The sequence below is a fragment of the Canis aureus genome, chromosome 4, assembly GCF_053574225.1.
Source record: "Canis aureus isolate CA01 chromosome 4, VMU_Caureus_v.1.0, whole genome shotgun sequence".
Taxonomy (NCBI): domain Eukaryota; kingdom Metazoa; phylum Chordata; class Mammalia; order Carnivora; family Canidae; genus Canis; species Canis aureus.
The window spans coordinates 54,784,158-54,811,049 of record NC_135614.1 but is presented as its reverse complement, the minus strand read 5'-3'; the positions used below and the strand labels follow the sequence as shown (position 1 = coordinate 54,811,049).

At 39.2% G+C, this 26,892-nt stretch overlaps 1 protein-coding gene across 1 annotated transcript in view; it reads left to right on the top strand.

Moving 5' to 3' along the window:
• Nucleotides 1-3,138: 3,138 nt before the first annotated feature.
• ITK (IL2 inducible T cell kinase) overlaps nucleotides 3,139-26,892 on the top strand; it is a 63,631-nt gene continuing 39,877 nt past the window's right edge. Inside the window, exons 1-3 of the mRNA XM_077895728.1 lie at nucleotides 3,139-3,564; nucleotides 23,686-23,790; nucleotides 25,843-25,924. Of these exons, the coding sequence (XP_077751854.1) occupies nucleotides 3,427-3,564; nucleotides 23,686-23,790; nucleotides 25,843-25,924 (325 nt within the window). The 5' untranslated portion in view covers nucleotides 3,139-3,426. The remainder of the gene's footprint in view (nucleotides 3,565-23,685; nucleotides 23,791-25,842; nucleotides 25,925-26,892) is intronic.

Sequence of the window (26,892 nt, the reverse complement as noted above, 5' to 3'; positions counted from 1 at the left end):
ATAAACAAAAATCTTAAAACAGATTATGTACTTTTATGAATATTTCCTGAAAGCTATGAGAAAATATTGGGGCTTCTAAGGTCACATTTAGTTGAGGACAAAGATAAATCCCAATGAGTGGGCTTGAAGGTATTATGAGAAAGAAAATAAATTACTTATGATTTCACTTCATGAAGACTTGGCAAATGAAAAGCGCCTATTACAGCATTTACTCATGATATTTTTCTTTCTCAGATAAAACTTTGAGAAGTCTGTAAACCTTTCAACCTGAACAAAACAGGTCTATATCTATCCTTCTCAAAGGAGTTTACAGTCTATTTCAAAATATAGCACTATATTAGTTAACTCTAGGTTTAGCGTGAGTGACAGAACTTCAAAATAACAGAGGCTTAGAAAATGTATTTTATCTCTCTCTATGTTAAAAAAGAAAAAAGGTGATCCCAGGGTGGCATGGAGGATCCAAGGTCATTGGGACCTATGGCTCTTTCTATCTTAACCCTCCATTGTCCTCAACATGCAATTTTCACCTCATGTTACAAAATAACTGCTGCTCCAGCTCTAACCTTCATATCCCTATTCTAGTCAGTAGAAAGGAAGGGGGAAAAAAAGAAAATGAGTATGATGACTGCCAATAAAGGACACCCCCCTGGAAGTTGTGCTCATCACATCTGCTCATCATGTTCCATTAGCTAAAAAACAGTTGAGTGACCAGATAATGTAGTCTTTATTCTGGAAGCCATATGCCCAGATAACCTTCAGGAAGTCAGTTACCCAGAAAGAAGAGGGAAGAGTAGCTGTTTGGAAAAAAACAGCATTCCTTGCCTCAACCCCATCATAGTCAGACAGAAAAAAAATAATACATCTTTTGGGCAGTGTATTTCCACACACATCGTAAAACCTCAGAAGGTGGGAGAGGGAATCATTTAAAGTATCACCCCTATCCACCTTCTTGAGTGTCTTGACTGTGCTGGGGCGTCCAATATATGAAACAAAATTAAGCTTTAGTCTGGTAATTTACATTCAAAACAGAAAATTTTAAAAGGTTGCACTCCTATCCTGCAATAACAGTTGTTTTATTTCATTATTTATCTCTGTCCAGTATACTCCATCTCTGTTTCCATTGAGATTTCTTGGTTATTTACTTCATGCCAGAGTAGGACTCACATATTATACTTCAACAATGTACTATTTTGGAACACCTGGATGGCTCAGCAGTTGAACCTTTGGCTCAGGGCGTGATCTCAGAGTCCCAAGATCGAGTCCCACATCGGGGTCCCTGCATGGAGCCTGCTTCTCCTCTGCCTATGTCTCTGCCTCTCTCTGTGTCTCTCATGAATAAATAAATAAAATCTTAAAAAAAAAACCTACTATTTCTAAGGCAAGATATGTGGCTAGCACCCATCACTCAGTATTTGTGGCATTCAGTCCTCTAAAGGATCCTACAAGGAGACCAAGGATCAGAGATGGTAAGTAGCTTACCCAAAGAGAAACAGCTTAGTAAATAACAGAAACGGGATTCCAATGCAGGTTTCTTTATCTCAAAGGCCAAACATGCTTTGCTTTTTGTGTCATTTATACTTGTTATCTGCTTTTCCACTAGGTTTTAGAATAGGAAAGTAATCATCTGTTCGTAACTCCTATGGGCTTTCATTGAAACTTTTAAAAATAATAAACTTCAATATACATCTCTTAAGTGTTTTATAGTCATTGTCTCTTTTAACTGTCTAGTCCGGTTTGGTGATTATTCATCCAACACATTTATTTTTTTAACATCCGTTGTATGCACCAGGCATCATGATGGTTGCTGAGTATATAACAGTGAGCAAAACCACACATAGTCCTTACCATCATGGAGCTTCTAGAATCGTGGGGAAGAGAAACATTAATGCAAAATCACGCTCCAAAATGTACAATGACAATTGTCATGATGGGTATAAAGAGAAAGGTGTAAGGTATCATCTACGTATAATTAGCGAATTTGATTTAGGAAAGCCAGAAAAGCTTCCCTGAGGAAGTGACATGCAGGCTAAGACTTGCAGTATAATTTAGAGTTAAAACAGGCAAATCAGAGGAGAGAAGCTGTTTTCAGGCTAAATGAGGTGTTCAAAGTGGTATAAGGAGCATACATGAGGGCTGGAGTGAGAATGTGTGAGCAAGCTGTGAGATGAGACTGGCAAGGAAGCCAGAGAGCAGCCCTGCAGTGCCTTTGTATAGGAGCACTGCTATCCCCTTTCACAGATTAAAAAAAAACTGAGGCTCAGAACTCTTGAGTAATTTGCCTAGAGTCTTACAGCTAGTTAGGTGGTAGCGCCTGAATTCAAAGTGTGGTAGAGAGAAGAATAGATCCCCTAAAGATGTCGATGCCTAATCTCTGGAACCTGTGAATGTGTTAGGTTACATGACAAAGGAGAATTAAGGTAGATGATGGAATTAAGGTTTCTAATAAACTGACATTAAAATAAGGTGATTATTTTATATTATCTTGGCAGACCAGGGTAATCTCAAGGGTCCTTATATTTGGAAGAGGAGGGGATCCCTGGATGGCTCAGCAGATTAGCACCTGCCTTTGGCCCAGGGCATGATCCTGGAGTCCCGGGATCGAGTCCCACATCAGGCTCCCTGCATGGAGCCTGCTTCTCCCTCTGCCTGTGTCTCTCTCTGTATTTCTCATGAATAAATAAATAATATCTTTAAACATTTTTTGGAAGAGGAGGACAGAAGAGCTTGCAGTGGTACAAAGTGAGAGAACTCGACCAGATCTTGTTGGCTTTGAAGATGGAGGAAGGGAACCATGAGCCAAGGAATACAGGTAGTCCTAGAAGCAAAAAGGGCAAGGAAGCAGATTCTACCCTAGAGATCCTCCAGAAAGGATCACAAACCTGCTGAAACCTGGATTTTAGCCTGGTGAGGCCTATTTTGGACTTCTGAACTACAGAATTGTGAGATAATACATTTGTGAGCCACTGACTTTGTGATAATTTGTCAGCAGCAAGAGGAAACTAGTGCACAAACTATACCCATTGGCTCCAGAGCCCGTGTTCCCACCCTAATAGCAACACGCCTTAACTGTTCAATGGGCTAAATCAGGAACTATAAAGATTAAAGTCTAAAGCTTCCTATCATTTTGAGTCTAAGATTCTTCAAATATCATTTCCCAACCATACAGCCAAGGTTATGTATAGTTTTTACATACGCTTCTTAGTTTTGTGAATTTTGAAAGGATGTGGTTATAGCCTTTGACATCAGAGGAGAAGCTCCACGTTGTTGACTGAACACTGATCAAAAGATAGCTTCGGAGGCAAGAGGCCTTTTAACAACTCTTTGAAGATCAACTGCCTCCCCTGTGCAGTCCTCACCCCAAAGCTGTTTCCACAGGTGGTGCCACGGGGTGATGCCCAAAGTGCATCACTTCCCAAGAATTGGATCATGAACAACTTTATCCTCCTGGAAGAACAACTCATCAAGAAATCACAACAAAAGAGAAGAACTTCTCCCTCAAACTTTAAAGTCCGTTTCTTTGTTTTAACCAAAACCAGCCTGGCATACTTTGAGAATCGTCACGGGGTATGTGAGCACTTTGTCTTGTCTTTTTTTAAGCAGTATTTTTTATTTAGATGGGGCTGAATCATGAAGATACACATGGAATAAAATAAAGCCAAAGGAGACACAGACGTGCTTGTTCTAACTGCCTCAAAAGTACAATAAGAATCATCAGAAGAGAATGTGGAGAAAAGTCCAGAGGTGGGGTGGTTGTATTCGGTGATTTTATTCTAAAACCTGCAAAAGAATATGTTTAATATTCGTTAGTGATTTTTTTCCTGCAAGTTCAAGTTTAAAATAATAATGTTTTATATGGCAAATGTTATGATTGGATAGAATTTTAGCTTCATCTGAAATATACTAGATTTTATGGAACATAGATTAATAAAATATTAGCATTTAATGGGATCTAAGAGATAATTTTTGCCCAGTTTCCTTAATTTATAGTGGGGGAAACTGATACTTGGAATGATTAAGTAATAATTCAATGTCAACATTTTTATGAATTTAATTCTATTTGTCCCACTGTCATTACTCACTTGATATCTTGGAATAATATTCCCTGGGCATTTAACTATGTTAAAATTGCAAGACCCAGTGGTAAACCTCTTTATCCCTTGGAAAACTTAGCCAGAGACAGGAGCTGTTGCAGTGCTCTGCAGTACAGATCAATAGTTCTTATCCAGAAGACTACAGCTGCTTAGCTAGGTCAGTCTTCTTATATATCTAGAGATACTCTTATATTCTATAAGATCAGTAATATTATGATTGTTCATGTTGCTCTTATTATCACTGATAATAATGCTGATAATAACCCTGGTTATTAGACCAAACTCTACTCTCTCTCGTGATTGAGCCTGGGAACATGTCTACTTTTTGCATCAGATTATTTCTTTCTATAATGAAAGGTCTGGAGGGACTACCTACAACATTCCTTTCGTCTTTAAAAATTCTTGTACCTGTTTAGGCCTTCTTAGCAAATTTTCAAAGCTTGTGTGTGACTTATTACTATATCATTATTTATTTTTCCCATTATTAAGGAAGTTAGGCAAGAGTTTTCACTTACATTTTACAGAAGGGGAAACAACATTATGTGCTTGGTGGTCACTTAGAGACAAAGACATCTCCATTCCTAGTTGGGATCTGACTTAGTAGGTATAGGCATGAGTTTGGGATCTTTCAAGAGCCAGGCTTTGAGGTGTTCAATAAAATGGAGCCCTGAAGGAGGTCAGACTGGTGATGGAACCTGTGGATGCTGCCAGTGAAATCATACTCCTGCTTCTTTAGAGGTTCAGACATGCTAATCTTCAGGATACTTGTACTGAAAATAATCAATAATCAATCTGAAGGCACATGGTATTACTTATGGACAAGGTCCCTTTGCTAGATACTCAGTAAGTATTTGTTAACTAAGTTAACAGACAGCCAGTAGCCAACTTGGAGGATTCATCATATATAGCTGATAAATCACATGGCATGGGTCAATTTTTTTCTTACTGTGATATTATAACTTCGTTTCTTCTTTCATATTGAGAGAAGAGTCATTTGATTTAAATATCTTTTTCAAAGCCCATTTTGTAGCTTTCACCACTTTGTTTTCCAGGCATCATGAGCTTTAGTTAGCAGTGATCATTTTTAAGCAGTGTTGCTGTTTATGGGCTGTTTGGTTGTGAATTTAGTACAATATTATTTACAAATAATCACACAACCAAAAGGTCTTGATTCAGATTTTTGTTGGTTATAATTTGCATATAGGCAATGTTGTAAAATCACTCTACTTATTCATTTAAGTATTCTTAAAAAACTCCAGGACACTTAATTCTGGGGTGCCAAAGCTAGAGTTCCTAACATTTCCATACAGGATATAGCAGATATATAGTGCACAAACATCACATTTTTTGTTTTCTAATGCCTGTGGTTCATATTCATATGCAACATTGATAAAAGCATTTCTTTAAATATTATAAAAATCCATTGGTTACAAATTTATCCAAGGTCACTGAGAAAGGTAAGGTGTGTGAGTTGTTAGTATCCATGCCCTATATATGATCCGTTGTTTAGGGTCATTGATTTGCACACAAGTGTGCACTATGTATTACCTGTAAGTGACAATAGCTCTATGCTTATGGGAAGAAATGTTTCTTAAAAACTTAAAGCCTCAGCCTTATCATCTGTGAAGTGGATATGGTAATAGTACTCGCTTCACGAGAATATGGTAAAGATTAACAGAGAGAATGTATTTAGACTAAACTATCTGAAATTACCACTCAGTAGATCAAAAAAGACCAGATATTAGCAATTTCGTATAGTTCAACTTAATATGTAATGTACTTAGTTAGCATAAGCCCTGCCACCTAAGAAGCACCTAGTAGAAATTAGTCATTATTTGTATCATCATCATGTCTCTAAAGGAGCAAGCAGGGGAACATAACATATTCATTTTCAAAGGAAGAAAAACATTGAAGTGTTTCTCAAAGCCAGGCTAACATCAGGGTCCTGGATTCTTTCTATTCAGTGATTAAATGCAAGTCTATGGAGATATATATGCATGATGTATGATGCTGAACCAACTATTGCCCCTCGCGGGGTCACAGCTGCTTTTTCTCTTGGCTCATTTTTAAAAATTATGTTCCTTGTAGTTTTAAAATTCTGTGGATTTATGACATCATATGAAAAATAATCCAACCTACTCAGAAAAAAATTCTGTAATTTTGCAAATGAAGTGTGTTTTTCCTAACTTTAAATATCCATGTCTGAATATCCATATGATTGAGCCTCTTATTCTAACCAGGATTTAATTCTGGTGTCTGGTGATGAAATGTGCAAGTGTTTTCAGTGGAGCCAGGAAGCACTCCCTGCTGGAGCAGTGGACCAGAAGGAAGCATCGAGTTGGCGAGTTGTGTGGCTCACTGGCAGGCATGCTTGCACACACCACCCTGTGCCTGCCAATTTCTTTGCAAACTGGTCCCTGATGCCTGGCATTCTTTAACAGAGGACAATGAGATTAGGGCCCCATACTGTGCTGGTAAATGTTTGGCAACTGCTGCATTGGTAGTGGCAGTGGAGAGTATCAGGAAGCCCTAATCCATAGTGTTTGTTGATGTCTCTGGTATAAATACTCCCACCATGGCCAATTTCAAACTACGGATGTGAGGTCTACTGGCTCACAAAACTCCTCAAAATTTAACCATCAGCCCTCATGGGCCACAGCAAGCCAACTCCAACATACCACTGGCAGCTTTAAATACAAATAGTGTTCAGAGAGGGGGTCACCAGCTGAGCAACATGCCTAGTTGTATATGAGCAAAACCAGATTCTTTTTCTGGGGTAAAAGAGAAATGGAGGGCTTTGGGTACTCTCAGTAAGCATGGGATGGAAGGAGCAGCATAGATGGAGAAAAGCATCATTGATTGATGGTCCAGCCAGAGCTGGGTTCAAATTCTTACTTTATCACTTTCTGGATGTGGATCTCAGGCAAGGTATTTAACCTCTTTAAGCCTCTGTTTGCTATTTGTAAAGCGAAGACCCGTGTCCTACCTACCTCAGGTGATGTTGAGTATTTCATGAGAAAGGCATGTTATAAGCTTGGCCCTACTGGTAGCACTTCAGTCTTATGAAGGACCCTCAGGACAACCAGAAAGGTCTACCTGTTTTAATGTCTCTACACCTTCAGGACCAAGTTTGTGTTGCTCACCATAGTGTGGGAGCCATTACACGGTGTGGGACAGGGTAAAGAGTCAAGACCACCATTCTAGTCAATGCCTGGGTGAGGGCCTCCACTCTACGCTCTACACTCTGCCTGTTAGCCTGCAGTCTGAAACAGCAGCAGAAACATCTCTTGGAGCACGCATTTGTCTTAAATTAAAGATGGTTTAATTTCCTTGCTTCTTCCTTGCTTTTCCTTGCATGTCAATCAAAAACAAAGTTTCTGGTGTCACGCACATCTGGATCAAAGACCAGCTCCCCATTTATAAGCTATGCAGCTTTCCGTAAGTTGCTTAAGGCTGTGTGACTCTACATAAAGCTGTTTGCATTTTTGGTAATGATTAAACATTCCCTCTTCATCTTGCCTTTTAATGAGAGGGAGGTTACCATAATTCTAATAATAATAGTAACTAATATTTACTTAACACTTACTAGGTATCAATCACTGTGCTAAACATAAATTATTTCATCTAATCTTTACAACCACTCCATACCTTAGGAACCGCTCCATACCTTAGGAAACATTATTACCCTAATTTTCAGAGCAGGTAATGGAGGCAAAGAAAATTTAAATAACCTGTATTGGAAGAATTTAAATAAGCGCCACATGTCTCAGGCCTGAACAGTACCCCCTGATAAATGATGCTAATTCCTAGTAGCAGTAGTGACCTGTGGGTCGCTAGGGTCTCCCCCAGGTTCCTGCAGAGCATGCAATGCCTTCTTGTTCTGATGGCGTCACTGGAAAAAAGCAGTCCTAAAAATCAGCAACCCAGGGCACATGGATCTTCTGCAATAATGTGTGTCATGAGCTCTATCATTTTACACATATTCCAGGACAAATCTTTGCCTTCATCACTTCAGGGAGCCCCACTATGTGTTCAAAAAGAAATGAGAGGCAGGGCAAACTTTGTTTCCTAAAGTTCCTATAAAATTGTATCTCCATTTTCTATGATCACTTTCCCCATGTAACCTGCCAGCAGCTCTCATCTGGAAGTACTACTACCTACACCTACTCTGCCCCAGCCCCCCACCACTCTACTCGCCACACAGCAGCCAGCGTGACACCTTATAATCATGTCCCAATGATCCTTATCAAAAGCAGACATGTCCCTGCAGCAATTCTCCTTTTAGACCTAGAGCAGACACCAGAATCTATCACATGCCATCCTCCATCTCAGCGCATGTCCCGTTTTCTCCCATCTCTCTGGGACCCAACTACGTAAGATTTCTTTCAAATCTAAGGCCATCATTTGGAATGTCAGTTGCTTGGAAAGGCTTCCTTAATTTCTCTGGACTAGGTCATCTACTCCTGTTTTGCTCTGCCTTAGCAATACCTACCCTCTCTATAGAGCACATCCTGGAGTTGCAATTACCCATTTGTTAAAGTGATTATTGTGTCAATGTCATTCCCCCACCCTCCTTTTAATGATAGAGAGGTTCCCATTAAACATTATGAGGGCCAGCACCCAATTTGGTAAGGATCGCATCACCGGTGTCTATAACAGTGCCTGGCAAATACTACTCACTCATTCATTGTTTGTGGAAGGAAGAAAAGGAGGGAAAGAGCAAGGACATGAGGGAGAGATACCATCGGAGAGGTCAGAGTTACATAAATGAACCCCTAACAGAACAAGTCTCAATTCCAAAAGAGCAGAACAAAGCAAGTTATATAGGACTTCAAAAGGAAGAGTCCTGGGTATACAAGTAAGTAAACAAGACTCCCCAGAGGTAGAAGTTTTCAAGGCCCAGCCTTGAAAGAGGAAGCAGAGGATTCAGGAGGTTGGAATTTTAAGAGTTGGGTCAGAAAGGTACATGTAGGAATCAGCAGGTGGGCCAGACCTCCACCCTGACACATCACCCCCACACACATTTTTTTTAGGAGAAAGCACTGTTCTCTTTTTTCCTCCACACTCTCTTCTCTCTTACCCTTTCTTCTCCTCTACAGCTAAACCTGCCTCGATAATATTCTTAAAGCTACCTGAGGATTTTTGTTTGAGACTTTCATCAGTCATATTCTCCTTCTGCCTCACTCCTATGTGATTGAGTTGCCTTCTGGCTGGGCTTTCACTGCCATTCACTGTCACTCTAGGCTCCGTACAATTTATTATCCATGTGACACCTAGAACGAACTTTTAAAATGATAAATCAGGTTTTACTCCCACTTTAAACCCTTCCAGGGCTGTTTAGAGTACTTAAGGAAATCCTCAGCTATGGCTTACAAGACTCTTCATCCAGGAGTCCCTACCTGCCTTTCCAATTTCATTTCACACCACACTCTCTATCCACCATGCCTCTACCACATTTTCCTTCTTTGTGAGCCTTCAACACTCCAAACTCACGCTCCCTGTAGGGCCTTTGGACATGGCCAGGACTAGGGTAAGGCAAGTGAGGGGTAGGTACACTTAGGGCATGCTCGCTCTCTGAGGCCTATGGGTTCTCAGTGCTTGTATTCATTGTTCTCACAATCAGGAGCACCCCAGGCATTTTGAAGGGGCTGTTTCTTAATTGTTTGTGCCTATTTAAATATTTTCTCAGGATCCAGTTTCATTTCTTTTATTTTTTAAGTATATGGGTACTTCAATAAATCAGCATCTGTACATATTTATTGGGTATATGGATGTGCTTTCCTGTTTATTTTCTGTCTGTGTATCCACTGGGGGGTCAGTTCCATGAGAGCAGGAGTACCTTGCTCACCATTGCATCACCAACACCTAGAGCAGTGCAGGGCCCACAGCAAGTGGTCAGTAAATGCCCAGTGAATGAACATAGGTCACAAAAAGTTCAGTTGAATTGAGAAGAGCATCTGGGATGAAAAAAGGTGGGCCTTGTCTAGTGAGGCCAAGGGAAGGGTCCAAAGTGGTCCACTTTAGGGTCCAAAGGGTCCACTTTAGGGTCCAAAGTGAAGTACTTTGCAATTCAGGCCACTCAAGGCCAAAACTACATGGTTTCAATGCCTACCTTGTTGGATTTTCTTTGGGAATTGGTTTTACCTTTGTGATGTGATATTGATGTTTTAAGAAGAAAGCCAGTGGATAGAGAGTGTTTATTTTGGAGGCAAGCACTCCCCATGTTAAAATTGAATTTAATTCCTATTCCTCAGGTACCGATGTATCTGCCAACCAAGTCTTTGCAATAAAAATAGGCCACGGAGCAATACTATAAATGTGAGGACCTAGTTCTTGACTCAGTCTGGAAGAAAGGTTTCACTGGAAAGTCCAAGAGCTCAGTTTCTTGAGCTATGTGGTCCATGGAAAAAAAGACATCTTCATAGCAAGTTCAGAAATGGACCCTGCAGAAAACCATTTTAAAGTGCTTCTCAAGTTTTCACGGGCCAAATAGTAAATCCTCATCCCTCCATTTTCTGAACCAAGTAGTAATAAATTCTTCTACTTCATGAATTATTAGGCCTACTGAAAAAGCAGATCTTCAAGGGTCTAATTTTCATCCAGAGGTCAGTCTGGGTTTGATTTCATGACACTACAGAGCTTCACTTAAAGTGATCCAGGGACAGAAACAGAAGCTCTGAAATGGTGCTCCATGCATATGAAATTCCCTTTTTAGGTCCAATGTCTGCTCAGTTTCTTGAAATTTCAGTGAACTTGTCAGTATTTTCATTAAATAAGAACCTGATCCAAAATCTTACATTCTCATATAATTCCCATTAACATCAAGGTATTTATAAGCAAGCTTCTCATTATATTATTTTTGATATTTAAAAAGTCACAGAAATTATACCTGTTTAATATAAAAATTCAAATATAGGACTTTCATCCCTAAACTACACCTACTTGTGCCAAAGCTTTTATTATTATTATTTTTAACCTAACCCTGTGTCAAGGAAATATTTTTTTGGGGGGGGGTATCTAAAGATTCATTCATTTGTTCAGCAAACATTTCTTGGCATCTACTATGTGCCAGACTCTGGGGTAGGTGCTAGGACTACAGTAGTAAATGACAGAAGAAAGGTGTCTGTCCTCACCAGCTTCCACGCTAGTAGAGAAGACAGACAACCAGCAAGTACATAAATACATGGGGCAGATATAGAGGGTGGTAGGTTGTACGGAAAGACTAAGCAGTGGCTGGGGCTGAGTTGGGAAACAATGTGGTCAGAGAAGGAATTTATATCCAGGCTGAGGCCTGAAAGATAAGAAAAATCCAGTGGTATGAAGAAATAGGGAAAAGCATTTTAAGCAGAGGATACTGACAGTGTGAAGAATTTGAGATAGGAAAAGGCTTGGTCTGCATGAGGCACAGAGACTTGAACATACAGAGTTCAAGACAGGGGTTCTTGCTGACGACACCTTACAGCACCCCTCTTCTGGGGATACTTTGTCCTCCTACTCTGAGTTTTGGTGGAAAGGTGCTTGATGTACCAACAGTGAAGTCCTTGGACCAGCACTGAGCTCAGGCAGCCATTAGCCGCAAAGACTGAGGATGGGTTAGAATCAGGTTAAATCCATTTTGATTAATCACAAGAGACAGAGCAGCAAGCATTCATATCCCCACACCATTTTTAAAAATTGATGAAATAATTATACCCAAGAGTTCTCTGTAGCTCTTTTGTCTAAAGGTATCAGTTTACAGTCTGTGAGAATGACCTTTGCTCTTGTGTAGACATAAATTTCATGTGGTCATAATCATAATGCATGACAATTTTATATGCTACTTTCTTCATTGTTCTTTTATAGATACATTTCTACATATCTACATAGTCTCCAAAGTAATCATTTTTGCATGCATATGATTTTTGTAGTAATCAAATTAGTTCACTTCAGAGATATACTTATCTATTCTATATACCTGAACAAATTGATGAGCTTATCTTCTATTTTTTGACATTCAGGTTGTTTCCAGATATGATGAGAATGCTGAAAAATAATAGTATACCTAACATAAAACTGTCTTCTTTTTTAAATCAGCTCCTTAGGATAGAGTAGTGTGTGGGTGATAACTGTGTCATAGGATAAGAATATTTTATGGCCTCTATCTTTTGCTGCTACATCATGTCATAGAAATTAAAGTAATTCACAGAGCCACCAGAAGTTACCACAACCATTAGAGAAGACTATGTTTCTAAGAAGGAACTTATGAAAACAAAAGAATTCCATTGTTGTGGTGATTTTCAAGTGCACTACTTTTATAGGCTTTGAATGTGAATGGTGAGAGAGTGAGAAGATACATAATATTTCATATATGGATAAGATGATTTGATTTAAAGTCAATCTTATATGTATGTAGATGAACCCACCATCTATAGAGCAGAATTTAAGGAGTGCCAAAAAGCTTCCTCCCCTGCAAAAGATCCCCCATTTTGTTGATGAGAAAGGAGAGGGTTAGGGAAGCTGTGTTTTCCTGGGCCATACATCTGGGACAAATATTAAGTTGGATTAAATGTTCTTCAATGGGTATTTTTGAATCTAAGCTTGTTTGGGTTTGAGAAGTCTTGTAATAGAAGCCACGGTGGCTGAGAAGAGAAAGTTGGGGCAAAGATTTATTGGTGAGTTTCCAGCTCTGTGTGATGAAGGTCCTGAGTGGAGACCCCAGGCTTAGCTGAATGACAGCACCACAGTATCACCACCAACAATAACCAGCACCACTGCAAGGAGAGGACTGAACACATTCCTACAAATTTTCTCATGTAATCCTCACAGTTATTTGAAGAAGATAAAAGAAACATTCTGTTTTAGAGAGGAAGCAATTGAGACATGGAAAAGTTAAGAAATTAGCCCAAGGTCACAGTAGTGGTAATAAGTGTAAAAAGCAGCATCTTGCCTTGGGCTATAGTAATTCCCTGTAGTTTGATCCCACTGAGATGTGTATTTCTGATATCATTTTGGTTGCCCAAGTAGAATCTCCTTCTGTGAGAATTCTCTGTAAAACGGACGCAAGCATCTTGGCCATTCTGTTTCTCACTACAGGTTTGTGAATTCACCAGTCTCATGTGACTGCAGTGTGCTTCTGTGGGCCTGGACTCTGTGGGCTAACAAAAATGAGTTCCTGAACTTGTAAACCTGAGGCTCTGCTCTTGGGGTGACCTCTGCCAAGGAGGATGCTATATAGGTCTCAGCTCTATTTAGTTTACCAGACTAGCTAATCATAATAACAGCTATCCCTCATTAGGTACTTTCTTAGAATAACATTCTGGGAATACATACCCATCACGGTAATACAGGAAAGACTGCCAAATAGGGGTACAAGCCAGGACTAGGAGCCCGGAAAGTGAGTGAGATTGAGGCCACTAACACCAAATGTAGCTCCTCCTCACAGTCCTTACTATGGTCAATTTCATGTACAGAGATCCACTTAAGTGTTTCCCAAAGTGGAGTACCACAAGGGGTGTACTAGATGGTACCTGGACAAACCTGGTTTTGACACAGTTTTAATTTAATAGTTATATGCATATTGCAATTTACTTTAGAGAAGAGTATTTTTTAATGGATGGTGGTGCTTTACAACTTCCTTAGAATAAATCTGTTGAAGTGAAAAATTAGTCAATGTAAATAATAGCATTAAATATATGGTACCGATTGGTAGAACCACATAATGATGGAAATTGTGTGGGTGGGTTGCAAACTGAAGGCTGGAAACACTGAATCCATGGAATAGCAAGCAACATGAATCACCATTCATGATTCTTTGCTTTTATTTTATTTTTTAAAAGATTTTACTTATTTATTCATGAGAGACACAGAAAGAGAGGCAGAGACACAGAAAGAGAAGCAGAGACACAGGCAGAGGGAGGAGAAGCAGGCTCCATGCAAGGAGCCCGATATGGGAGTCAATCCCGGAAATCCAGGATCACGCCCTGAGCCAAAGGCAGACACTCAACTGCTGAGCCACCCAGGCATCCCTGATTCTTTGCTTTTAAATACGGATACCTAGTCTGCTCAGAGAGCAAAGTGTAATAATCCCCCTGGACATTTATAGACACTGAGGTGCATCCACAGAGACCAGGGCATAGAAGAGACAAGCAAAAGAGATCTTCTTGGCCCCCATGCTCTACCTAGGCAGGTGTGACTCAGCCTGCTGCCACCAATATCTGACCCCCACATTTCTCTGAACTCAAGAGAAAGCTGGTAAAATTCTTTAAAAATCCATTATAAACCTGAATGACATTAGGTTACTACTGTTCTCGTTGCTTTCATCCATGTTGCAAATTGATATCAGTTTACAAGGCAGAACTGTCAGTAGAATGAACTCTTGCCCCCTGCCAGTATGCCCTTTGGATTTCAGGTCTCTGTTTCCACAGCCACTTTTGTTAGACCATCTTCTGCAAAATATAGACTAATTTTTAAAAAAATTCTTGAATGGTTAATACATTAACATAAATGTTTCAAAAACAATTACAAAGCATTAGGCAATGGCCGACTCCCACTCTTATCCTAAGCCATAGCGCTTCATTGCCTGAAAACAATCAGTATAATCAATTTATCAGTTATTCCAATAATACTTTATGCACATACACATAAATGCAAATAAATATTCTTTTCTTCCTTTTAATACAATGATGACATACTTTACACATACTTCTTAGCCTTCTTTTGGTTTGTTAGCAATACTTTTTAAAAATCAAATCATACCTATGTGCAAAGTGTTTCTTCATTCTTTTTTGTGGTTGCCATAATATTTTACTGAATGGATTAGAAGTTATCTTAATGATGGACATGTAGTCTGTTTTCCAATATTTTGTCATTATAAATGATGAGGAATAATAACCTCATATATATGTAACTTTCTGTATCAATACATCCATAAAGGGTGATTTTGTCCATCATTGGCAATGTCTGAAAAAAATTTTAGTTGTTATAACTAGGGAGGGGAGAGCTACTGGCATTTTTGGGTAGAACCTAGGGAGCTGCTAGGCATCCTACAAAGCAGAGGACAAACTCACAAGGAATTATCCAGCCTAAAATGTTAATAGTGCCAAGGTTGAGAAGCCTTAGTCTGTAGAAAATACTTCGAGAAGTGGAATTGCTGTGTCAAAGGATATTTGCATCTGTTATTTTATTAAATACAACCAAACTATTTTCCATAGAAGTTGTGCCAATGAACATTCCCCAAGGCCATGTGTGTGATGCTTGCTTTGTCAAAACCTCACCAACACCATATTACCATATGTTTTGATATTTGCAAGTCTGACAGGTTCAGAAAAAGGTATCTTGGTATAATTTATTTGCATTTCTGTTTTTGTAGCAAGTTTGAGCATTTTTTTCATATATTTAAAGAGAAATTCATATTTCTTTTGCCTGTTTTTCTACAACCTTGTCCATATTTTCCTTAATAATTTGTAGGAGCTCTTTATTAGCTCAGTCCTTTGTGTAGACTAGTTTTGACCTAACTTTTCACTGTCAAGAGATTTGTATCCACCTGCCAAACCATTACTATTAAAAGTTTTGTCATAGGGCTCACAAACATCACTTTCTGCTGCACACTTAGCTTTACCTGCTGTTCCTTCAATCCTAACAAATATTAATTAAGCGTCACCTTTGTGCTAGTGTTATTTTCTGAAATGCCGGGAAGTTGTTATTAATTTATACGCTTTGGCCACTGACCCTCCAATGTTTGAAAGATATATAGGAAAATAGACTCTTTCAAATTCATTAACAATCTCACAAGGCCTATTCTGGAAAGAAGGAGGGTTTTAAAAGAGCATTTGCAGAGCAGAGACAAAATGTGCAGGGCACCTTTAGGATCTACTTCACACTGGCCCACAGCACTCACTTCTTGCTCTTCATTTCTACATAAGGCCTTTTCTCTCTACTCCCTTTTGAAAGCAAATCTAAACAAACATGCTTTTTTAGGGCAAAGATCACTAATATATTTATCTAACATGAATGAGGCCTGGAAATTATTCCTGAATTATTGCTTCACTTCTAAGATAAATATACCCACGTAAAAGTACGGAGTTGCCTTCTTAGAATCTATGAAGAAAATAGCTATCACTCAAGAAGAAGATGAGAGCACCATCATGAACCTCCATGGATGATAGAGAAGAGCGGTGACAGGTGCTTCCTAGCTGCCACTTACTGCTAGTGGGGTCAGGGGGTTACAAGAGCAGAGAACTGCTTCATTTTGCACACCCATCATTCGATGTGTACCCCTTAGCCCTCTCCAATAGTCATCTGCCAAAGTTGTAGTTCATTGTGGTGTTTTTAAATTTATGAATGCTTTAAAATATTATTTTCATTTTTCTGCTTAGTAAATTTACATGCTCACTGAAAAATGTCGTATATTATAAAAATACATAACTTACACTGAAAGTCTGCCATAGTGGTACCCACAAGAAGGCCAGTGTTAGCAGTGTTCCTTTTGTATTATTTCTTTGTTTTACATATACTATTATATATTTTGTTATTTCTTTTCTCAAAAATGAGACAATGCCCCATCTATTGCTCTAAATATTCTTTTTTCAGAAAAAATATATTTCTGTTCCTCCATATACACCAGCCTTCTCTTTGTTAATGGCCACAGATTAGTCACAGGATGGATGAACCCTAAGTAATTTAGCCATTTGTCTATTGGCGAATATTTAAGTTTCTCTAGGCTTTTAGTGAAATAAATAATGCTGTTATGAAATCCTTTTACCTACATCTTTACATATTCTGAACCAATGTCTCTATAGGATAAATCCTATAAGGGAAATCTATATATGTATGTATTTAAATTAATTGTTTTTAAATACAATAAGAAAGATACATGTTAATGGTAAAATAGTGAAACAGAATAGAAGGGTATGAGGTTAAAAGCAAAGTTCTCTTTCTACTTCCTACTCCCAAACACCAGAGCTATTCCCGTTAATGTCTGCTCTTCATAGTGTCTCATGAGAGAATACACTCATAATTTTAAGAAAGGATCCCAAATTTCCCTCTGGAAACTATATGAGAGTATAGTCCATTATCTCTCTGTTTTTTCTTCTCTCACTTTTTCTTCTTTTTTGAGGTAAAATTTTCACATTTTCCTCTTGGGTCGTCAGGGTGCTACTACTGACAAAATGGCAGACTTTGAGGGAAGCTAGAGTGTTTTCCCCACAGCACAACCAGCCTCATTGAAAACCACGTTGTGAAAAGCTGAGGTGAGGAAAGCCAGTTGACTCTGGTTTAGCTATGACTAAAAGGGCTTGTAGAAAAGAGGAAAGAAAAGAAGGTAGGTGTGGGATGGATCATAGTTTCCTGACTTTATGTCTGCCCAGGAGCGTCAACATCTTCTCCCTTAGCTCCAGATTCTCCCAGAACTGAAAAGTATCATGGACTTAGGGCCAGGTGAAGATGGGTTGGGGGAGGGGAGAAGCCAGCAACAGTTCATCCCAAATTGCCCCAGTGTTTTAGAAGATGCTACTTTTTTCATTGAGACTGTAATGATCACGTCCTTATTAGGTATCAGGCAACATGCCCGGTGCCTTTCCAAAGCTTAGGTCATAGTGACCCTACACAGCAGCTGTCAGCAATCCCATTCCTCCTCAAAAGCTAAAAGAACTAAGCCCAAAGAACAGAGACAACTTGCCCTGTGCTACTTGTCATCACAGAGATTCAAATCATGGCTTTTTCAAGTTCTGAATCTCTGCTTTTCTCCCTTGCAGCACCAGGTCCCCTTTGTCATCAAAGGCTTCTGTTGAGTTGGGAGGCAGGGAGTAAATTCATGGGCTACTTTGAGCATGTTTTGCAGAGGATGAAACTAGAATCCAGGAAGACTCCTATGCCCCATTTTAGAACTGGCATTCTACTGTGTATGTTTGGAGGTGACAACCCCCAAATCAGTCACTTAAGTTTCATTTCACATGATATCAGTTATAATTTCAATTGTGTCATCATGTGATTTCAGATTGTACAATGCACTACACACCAAAAGAGGCATTGAGTGAAATATTTGAAATGCCTTGGTTAAAATCATCACCAGAAAGATTTTCTAATTATAAAGAAGTTCTTATAAAGGCAGTATGTGGCCACTTTTACAATGTTATCAGGGAAAGTCTGAAATATACTCTTCTTGAAAAATACTCTATTAGCTTATGCCTGAAATTCCATTATCAAAGCTCCTTCTTGGCTTCAGTCTCTAATATCTGTCCTAATCCAAACTCCTCTAAAAATAAGCCAAGCTTTACTCAATAAGTTAAACTTTTGGTGAATGACTATTTGAGGAAGATTTTGATAAGCAAGTGGGAGGAAAAGCAGAAAGCATAAGCCCTCTGAGAGGAAATGTAACACAGTTGAGAAGACCAGGAAATAGTCCCTTTTGTGGTTTGGGCCTGATTATACGAATAATTTGCAAATTAAACAAATGACTCTAGAATGTCAAAATTACCAGTATCACCAGTTAAAAATTAACATTGCCCTCCCAAATGTTGGTTCTTGGTTACATATTTGCCCAAAAGAAAATCACTTCCAAAAACGGACACAAAAAGATGAGAGAACAAAGTCTTCATTTATGTACGGTATTTGGAGAAAGAAAGGAACACTTGAGTGATTGATTTATCATTTGAATGAGTTTATTTTGTGAGTAGGTATATGTGATTTTTGTAAGTCTCTAAATTAGCCCAATAATTCAGGGACTATTATCATTCTTTACTTTAGGAAAAAACAAAAACAAAAACAAAAAAAAAACAAGGCAGCTGAGAAGTTGAAACACTTGCCTCACATTGCGCAGCTCATCATGCAGATGCAGGTCTACCTGACATGAAAGTTGCAATCCTCTCCCACTTTGCCTCTCCAAAGCTGAAATTTGGCTGTTTTTCAGAAGAGTGGAGATATCCTTTTTCATAGGTATCAGATACATAGCTTCTCATTGACATATCTGTGGAACTAACCAAGCAGCCAAGGAGACAATGTTATAGAAATGAAGTGGAGGTATCATTCTGAAGAAGCAGAAAATGTGCTCCCCCTTTCAAATCCAGCACAAGCATTGCACGACCAAATAGGATGCAGACAAATGTCTGCTGGGCCACAGCTTGGAGTATAGATTACGCAAATGATTGTTTAGTGTGGAGTCTGGGGAATGAAAATCTCCTGTGGAAAGTCGGGGCATGTGCAAAGCCATGAAATATAGCCGTTAAGTGCTCAGACTCTGGAGTCATAGATTTGAGGTTGTACCTGCCATTCCACTTTTTAAGAGACTTGACCTCTCTGAACAAGTTCCTCACTTGCAAGATGGGCCAATGATACTTTGCAGGATCATAGATTAAATAGGTTCTGGCCTGCTGAGTGGCTGAAGTGTAAGTGCTCAAAGATGTTGATCATTCTTTATTTCAGTTTTGTTCCCTGCCTCTCTCTTTGAAACTCAAGGTTCAAAATTCTATTTTATACAATATACTAACATAAAAAGAAAGGGGATATAAAAGTTGTATGCACAAGCTTGCCTTTGTGCAAATATGTAGACACCAGAATCTTGTTGGATTGCGTTTGACATATGTCAGGTATCCAGGGAGAAGCTTTGGAATATGAAGACAGTGCAGCTTTGAACATGGCCAAGAAGAGACAAAGGCCAAGTGAGGTCCTATGATTTTTCACCCCAGTGATGCAGATAGAATGACAAATAAGAATGAGAGCAGGTTTTACATGGTGTCTCTCTTTTCCTGATGGCTATTGTGTGGTTTCCTTGGAAGGTTTACCCTGGCATTTTTCAGAAATAGCACAGTTGTTTGGGATGATTACAGGCAATCACCATTTTGCAGAGATGGAACTGTGTTTAGCTCACTGACCGGCTACACCCCAGTACCCAGTTGAGGGGTTGCATAGCTGGTCTTGTGTTTACCACATATCAGATCTCATGAAATTCGAGGACAACCTGCCTCAGGACACCTGTTTAGGAAAAAAGAGTGACTTTTGATGGTGGAACATGATATCCATACCAACAGAACAAACCCGAGAGCCGGCTCACCTGGCAGACTGTTAAAACACAGTCTCTTAAAAATCCATGTTTGAAGTCAATAGATATTAAGAGATCAAAGGAGATAATCTGAGGTGGAAGAGAAACCTCCTTGGATATCTTGAAGCCACACTGTCCAATAATGTAGCCACAGCCTTGTGTGGCCACTGAGCACTTGAAATGTGGCAAGTCCAAATTGAGATATGCTATACAATACATAATTTCAAGGACTTAGTACTGAAAATAATGTATCTCATTATTTTTTTATGTTGATTACAAGTTGAAATAAGATTTTAGATATAATAGGGTAGACAAATACACTCTTAAAATTAATTTTATTGCTTCTTTTTGCTTCCTTTTAGTGTGGCTACTAAAAAACTTTAAGTTACACATACGGTTCACATTCTGCTATTCTTGGACAGCACTACTTTAGAACTTCACAAAGACTTCTCATATCTACTCACAACTCTGGTTGATACTTAACAACATTTTATACCCTGATTTTGATGATCCTAGGCTATTAACAACCAATACATATCCAGAACTTTGCTTCCCCAGGGCTTTGCTTTTACTGTGAACTCTGCATAGGATGATTACCCACCCCCATGCCACTAGACTTCATACCTAGCTCCTTTTTCAACTCCCTGATCTTTTCTCAAAGGCCCTCTCCCCAGACAAAGCCTGTCCTGTCTACAAGGTGGGCATATCAATCTGTTCTATTTTCTTTATAGCATTTGTTTATATTGTCTGACTTCTCAACAAGACTGTGAGCACCAAGAAAAGGTTAACCATGTCCATCTCTCTATTTCCTGCCCACGGAATAGCACTTAGCTTATAGCAGACCCACAGTAAATAGTTCCTGAATAGCTAAATGCATTAGCCTTAAATCTGAGATTGTTTAAACTGTGCTTTAATGTGATACCCTTAGTTTATATCATACCAATTGAGCACCTATTGGAGACTCACCACTATGCCTTAGAGATATGGTGATAGATGTCCTGGTCTCACTCTCGGGAGAGAACAGGACTCAGTGGGTTCCAAGGATAAACATCTGTGCAAACAGAGTTGTCATATTACTGCCATGAGGCTTTTGTTGTATTTTGCTATGTATACTACTAAGGAAATAATGCAACAGAAGTCAAAAAACAAGATAACCTCAAAGCTCAGACTCCCTGTTTACCCAGAGCAGCAGAAGATTGTTGAAAAGGCAGTTCCCTTGTGTTCTTCTGTTTTCGAAAAACAGATTAACCATCCTAAAGAACTATGATTATGGGCAGGACCAACCCATGTATTTCAGGCCGTGGAAGACTCTAAATGAGAAGATATTTTGAGCTCAAAGAATATATGTTTTCAGAGGTTTTTAAAGGAAAATTGACCTTTTAATACATCCTTACATTACAAAAGCAAGCTGCAAACCACTGTGTGGAGCAGATGCTTATTTTTGTTTGTATATATGCTATAAATGTGTGTGGGAAAGACAAATGCATTCCAAATGGTTAACCTTGGCTACCTCAGGGTTGTGGAGAAGGGTGCAATCATAGGGCTCTATAAATATTTTCTTAACATATTGCCATGTTATTTTATCTGTTACAATGAACATGGAAAAATTTTGTACTTTCAAAAAATGAATTAAGTAGTCTTTAGAAAAAAAATTTAAAAAGAAACACCACATCCCTATATTTGGTAGGGATACTTTTCACATCTTGACTTTTTTCATCCCAGTTCTCTGCCTCGGCTGCTAAAGCAAAGGCCAGCAACCAGGCTGGATATAAAAAAATAGAAGCACAAGCTGAGCTCACTTCTGGAGAATTTTATGATGTTATGGCTCTCTTACCATAGTTAGGAATTCCTTAACCTCTTTAATTGGGAGGGTACCCTTTATTGAGGGCACTTGCTTTAAGCCAAGTAATTTGTTTACATATTCCCATTTTGTTCTCTAAAAGGTAGGTATTTATATCCTCACTTAGTGGATATAAAAAGTGAAGTTCAGGGAGGTGAGATGAATTGTCCAAGGTCACAGAGATGGTTATAGGTTGAGCCAACCTTGCAGAGAAGAATTACAAAAACAACTAGAAAACAAGTAACAAGATGGCAATGAGTACACACCTATCAATAAGCAGTTACATTTAAATAGTATTTACATAGCAACTATATGTAAATAGTCTAAATGCTCCACTCGAAAGACATAGGGGGACAGAATGAATTGAAAAAAAAAATAAACCAAGACTCATCTATATGCTGCCTATAGGAGACTCACTTCAGACCCAAAGACACACACAGACTAAAAGTGAAGGGATGAATAAAAGTATTCTGTGCAAATGGACACACATGCACACAAAAATCCAGGTTAGCAATAATTATATCAGTCAAAATAAAACTTTAAAACAAAAAAATGGTAACAAGAGACAAAGGGCATTATACAATGATAAAGGGACCAATACAATGAGAAGATATAACAATTCTAACAATGAGAAGATATAACAATTGTAAGTATCAATGTACCCAACATTAGCACACCTAACAACATAAAACAGATAGTAACAGACATAGAGGGAGAAAGAGAGAGATTGATAATAATACAATAATAGTAGGGGACTTGAACACCCCCACTTGTGTCAACTGACAGATTATTCAGACAGAAAATCAATAAGGAAATAGAACCCAACTTTGAAGCTAGCCTTTTTCAACCTTTTGCCCAAGTCACCACCATTTGATACCTCTTTCTAAAAGATAAGGTGTAATGAAGTATTTTGCATCTGGTTCCATAGCTGAATTAAACTCTACTCTCAATGAAAGTCTAATTCTAGGCACTTGTGAAAGGCTTCTGCTCCACAGAAGCTTTTCCTTAACTAGCCTTCTTTGGAGCCTGATAGTTCACAACAGAATCTGTCCCATTGGGTGACATCCCCTTGGATCCACTCTCTAAGTACAAGGACCCTTAGAATTAAGTAACATGTAGAATCATTATAAAGCATGACTATCACATGACCATAATGTAAATTAATTACCAAGGAAATAAACCTAACTAATTTCCAAGGAAATAAGACATGAGGCCAGTAAGATGAGGAAGGTGAAGAAGAGAAAGTTAAAGGCAGAGTCAGGAATGTCCTACAGGGGTGTTGTTGTGGAACTGTTGATAAATACGAGGGACCTGGAGAAGGCAGATGTAGAAAAGAAAAGTGCCACTGAAGGTATATATCACCATCCAGGCCAGGTAATGGATTGGCACAGTACAGAGAGAATGTGCACACATGTAGCTGGTTTCTGTACTGCACTCCTCACCCCAGCTACAATACTGCTGTTTGCCAAAAGGTCCCTAACATATAAGATGTCGTGGCTCAATGGGTAAAAATCAGTCCACCTCATCAAGAGACAATTCACAGGGAATGTTCTCCCAGGAGTCTGCTGAGAGCATCTCTCTGAGGCACAGAGGGTCAACCAGTAGCTTCTAGATATATAGGGGGTGGAGGGTTTCGTTTACAAAGCTAATGGGTCTTATCCAGTAATGGATTTCTACAAGCAACCTGGACAAAAACACTGTCTGCTCTCTTCTTTAAATAGAATATGCTTTTTTCCGCACAGAAAAAGCGCACATTGAAGGGCTCCATTGAACTCTCCCGAATCAAATGTGTCGAGATTGTGAAAAGTGACATTAGTATCCCATGCCACTATAAATATCCATTTCAGGTAAGTCCACTATGCCCAAGGGTTCTAGCTCCCCATTCCTTGGACAATGGTTGAAATCTTTAGTCTTTGCAATAGAAGGTGGGACAGGGTTGACTAGGATCTATATAGTTAGATCTTAGATTAACCCCAGAAGAAAACTGCTATGTTCTTACATCCATCCATCCATCCATCCACTCATTCATTCATTCAATTCAGCAAAGCACAAAATCTTGAAAAAGTTTTCTTACCTCATTTACTTTTCTCTTATGTCTTCCCTACCTCAACAAAAGTCCCAATTCTCTGCTCCTAAAGGAAGGGGGAAAACTATTAATGGCCCCAAGCCGGGTCGCCCGGGTGGCTCAGCAGTTGGGCATCTGCCTTTGGCTCACGACATTGTCCCAGAGTCTCGGGATCGAGTCCTACATCGGGATCCCTGCATGGAGCCTGCTTCTCCCTCTGTCTGTGTCTCTGCCTACCTCTCTGTCTCTCATGAATAAATAAATTTTAAAAATTAAAAATTAAATAAAATCTTTTTTAAAAAATGGCCCCAAGCCCAATTTTCTTTAAGTACAATTTACTCATGTTTTGGGGCAACAGATTGCAGTACTTGATTTTAAATTGTTTGGAGATTCTGGGACAAAAAGATTCAAATTTTATAATCTCAGAGCTATCTAGAGTTGTGTTGTTCAATATACATGTGGATGTTCAATATTTAAATGTAAATTAAACAATATTAAAAATTTCTGAGTCACACTAAGCCACAGTGGAATGAACATTTCACATGTTCAATAGCTGTGTATTGGACAGCACAGGTTATAAAACATTTCCACCATTGCACAAAGTCCTACTGGACAGAATTGGTGGAGGTTATCATTAGTCTTCAGGTCATGACATTGTCCAAATCTTGTCATCACTCTTGGCATCTATGACTCTGAAGGAGAGTAAATATCTCCTTGTACATTCTAGGGTACTGTTCCTCTTTGCCAATTTGAGAGGTAAATATTCCATTTTTAAATGTGATGTAGAAAAGGACTCTTTTCCTATTAGAAAATTGACCTCCACGGGTTGACATTTTTAGTAACGAAAATAAAACAAAGAGCATGCATTTTCCTATCATTAAAATTCCAATTAAAAATGAGTACATTTGGGTCCCCTGGGTGGGGGTTAAGCATCTGCCTTCCACTCAGGTCATGATCTTGGGGGTCCTGAGATGAAACCCCTAATTGGACTCCCTCCTCAGTGGGGAGTCTGCTTCTCCCTCTCCCTCTGCCTCTCCTCTCTCCCCTCATGCTGTCTCTCTCTCTCAAATAAATCAATGAAATCTTTTTAAAAATGACTACATTAAAGGAGTACCTGCACCCCTGACTCTTGATCTCAGCTCAGGTCTTGATCTTAGGGTTGTAAATTCAAGTCCTGTGTTGGGCTCCACACTGGACATGGAGCCCATTAAAAAAAATTTTTTTTTAAGATACATGAAAAAAACTGGTGAAATTCAAAGATCTGTACTCTAAGTTAGTAGTGTTGGACCAATGTCAATTTCCTGGTTTTGAAACTGTACTATGGTTATGTAATAAGATGTTATCATTAAGGAGAGGTGGGTGAAAAGAACACAGGAACTCTGTACTCTTTATAGAACCAGTGGGGTGGTTTCATATATTATTATATTATTTCAAACTAAGAAGTTTCTAAAATCTCAATTATACATTTTTCATCTAATTTCTTACTCTTTCATATGCCAGAAAGATTTTTTAATCACCTAAAAATTAATATGGGAAATAAATGTCCTGTCACATGGAGAGCTTATTCTCTAGCTGTTTTAATTTAGCAATGGCTTACTAGTAACATGGAATCTCAAACAAGTTGTGTGAGCTGTGGGGATTTACCCTGTGTCTGCACAGCATTCAAATATCTGAATTAAAAATGACACAGGTCCCCTAATCACCCAGATGTGTGCCTTTAAGTGACAAACGCCCAAGGCCCCACTCTCAGTTCAGTATGCTAGATGGGCCTACTGTCAGCCATCCATCTCTGGGTGCACCACTCACCTTGGAATCTGTGTGTATCTATCTCCAGGTTGTGCATGACAACTACCTCCTCTATGTGTTTGCTCCAGACCGTGAGAGCCGGCAGCGCTGGGTTCTGGCCCTTAAAGAAGGTAACTAATCTCCTGTGTAAATGGCTCCCACAGATTATTTGATTATAGGCTTGGGTTCCTCTGTAAGATAAAGGGCAGCTGATGGTCAAATATTTCTTGCTTTTGGTGTTGGTGTTGGATTCCAATTTTTCACCCTGGGCCCAAGAGGCAACAATCAGTACAGTGCAGGGTCAGCCAAATCCAGCCTACCACCCATTCTTATAAGGGTCTGAGCTAAGGATGGTCTTTGTATTTTTACATGGCCCCATTTTAAAACATTAGGGAAGTACCTCCATAATATATCGGTTTTTCCTACTGGTGAACAAAACCTAAAATATTTACTATCTGACCCTTTAAGAAAAAGTTTGCCAACTCCTGGTCTTGTGTGAAGAAGATGGGCCATTGAGTTAGATGACCTGAGTTTGAATCCCGGCTCTGCTACTGACTAGCCATGTGTGCATGGGCAACGTCCTCAGCTGCTCTGCGCTTCAGTTTCCCCTATCTATAAAAAAGGAAAGAAGGAGAGAGTGATAATAATAGTACCTGCCTCCAGAACTGCTTCGAGTAAAGCCCTTGAAACCAGCCTGGCCAGAGTCGGCACCCAATCAATGTTAGCTAGCTTTAACGGTTTTCAGGGCAGCAGGAAGGGTATTCCTTAAGGCTCCCCTTCCTGGCAGCATAATTAGAACCAGCAGAGTGTTTGGGTGTATGCGAGATGTGCAACCAGGCTGCTAAGGTGAAAATCCCAGCTCTGCCAGTTATGAGTATGTGACCTGGGGCTAGCTCTTTGACCTTCCTGTGTCTCCATTTCCTCAGCTATAAACTCTGACTAGTAACCATCGGTCACATCATTATTGTGAGAATTAAATGTGTAAAGACACATCAGATACTTCCAACAATACCCAAAGAAAGTCCTCAACCAGTAGTACTGTTATTTCACCTGAAGCCCTGGATTTACAGGAGAACTGGGTTCAGATACTAATCTGTCC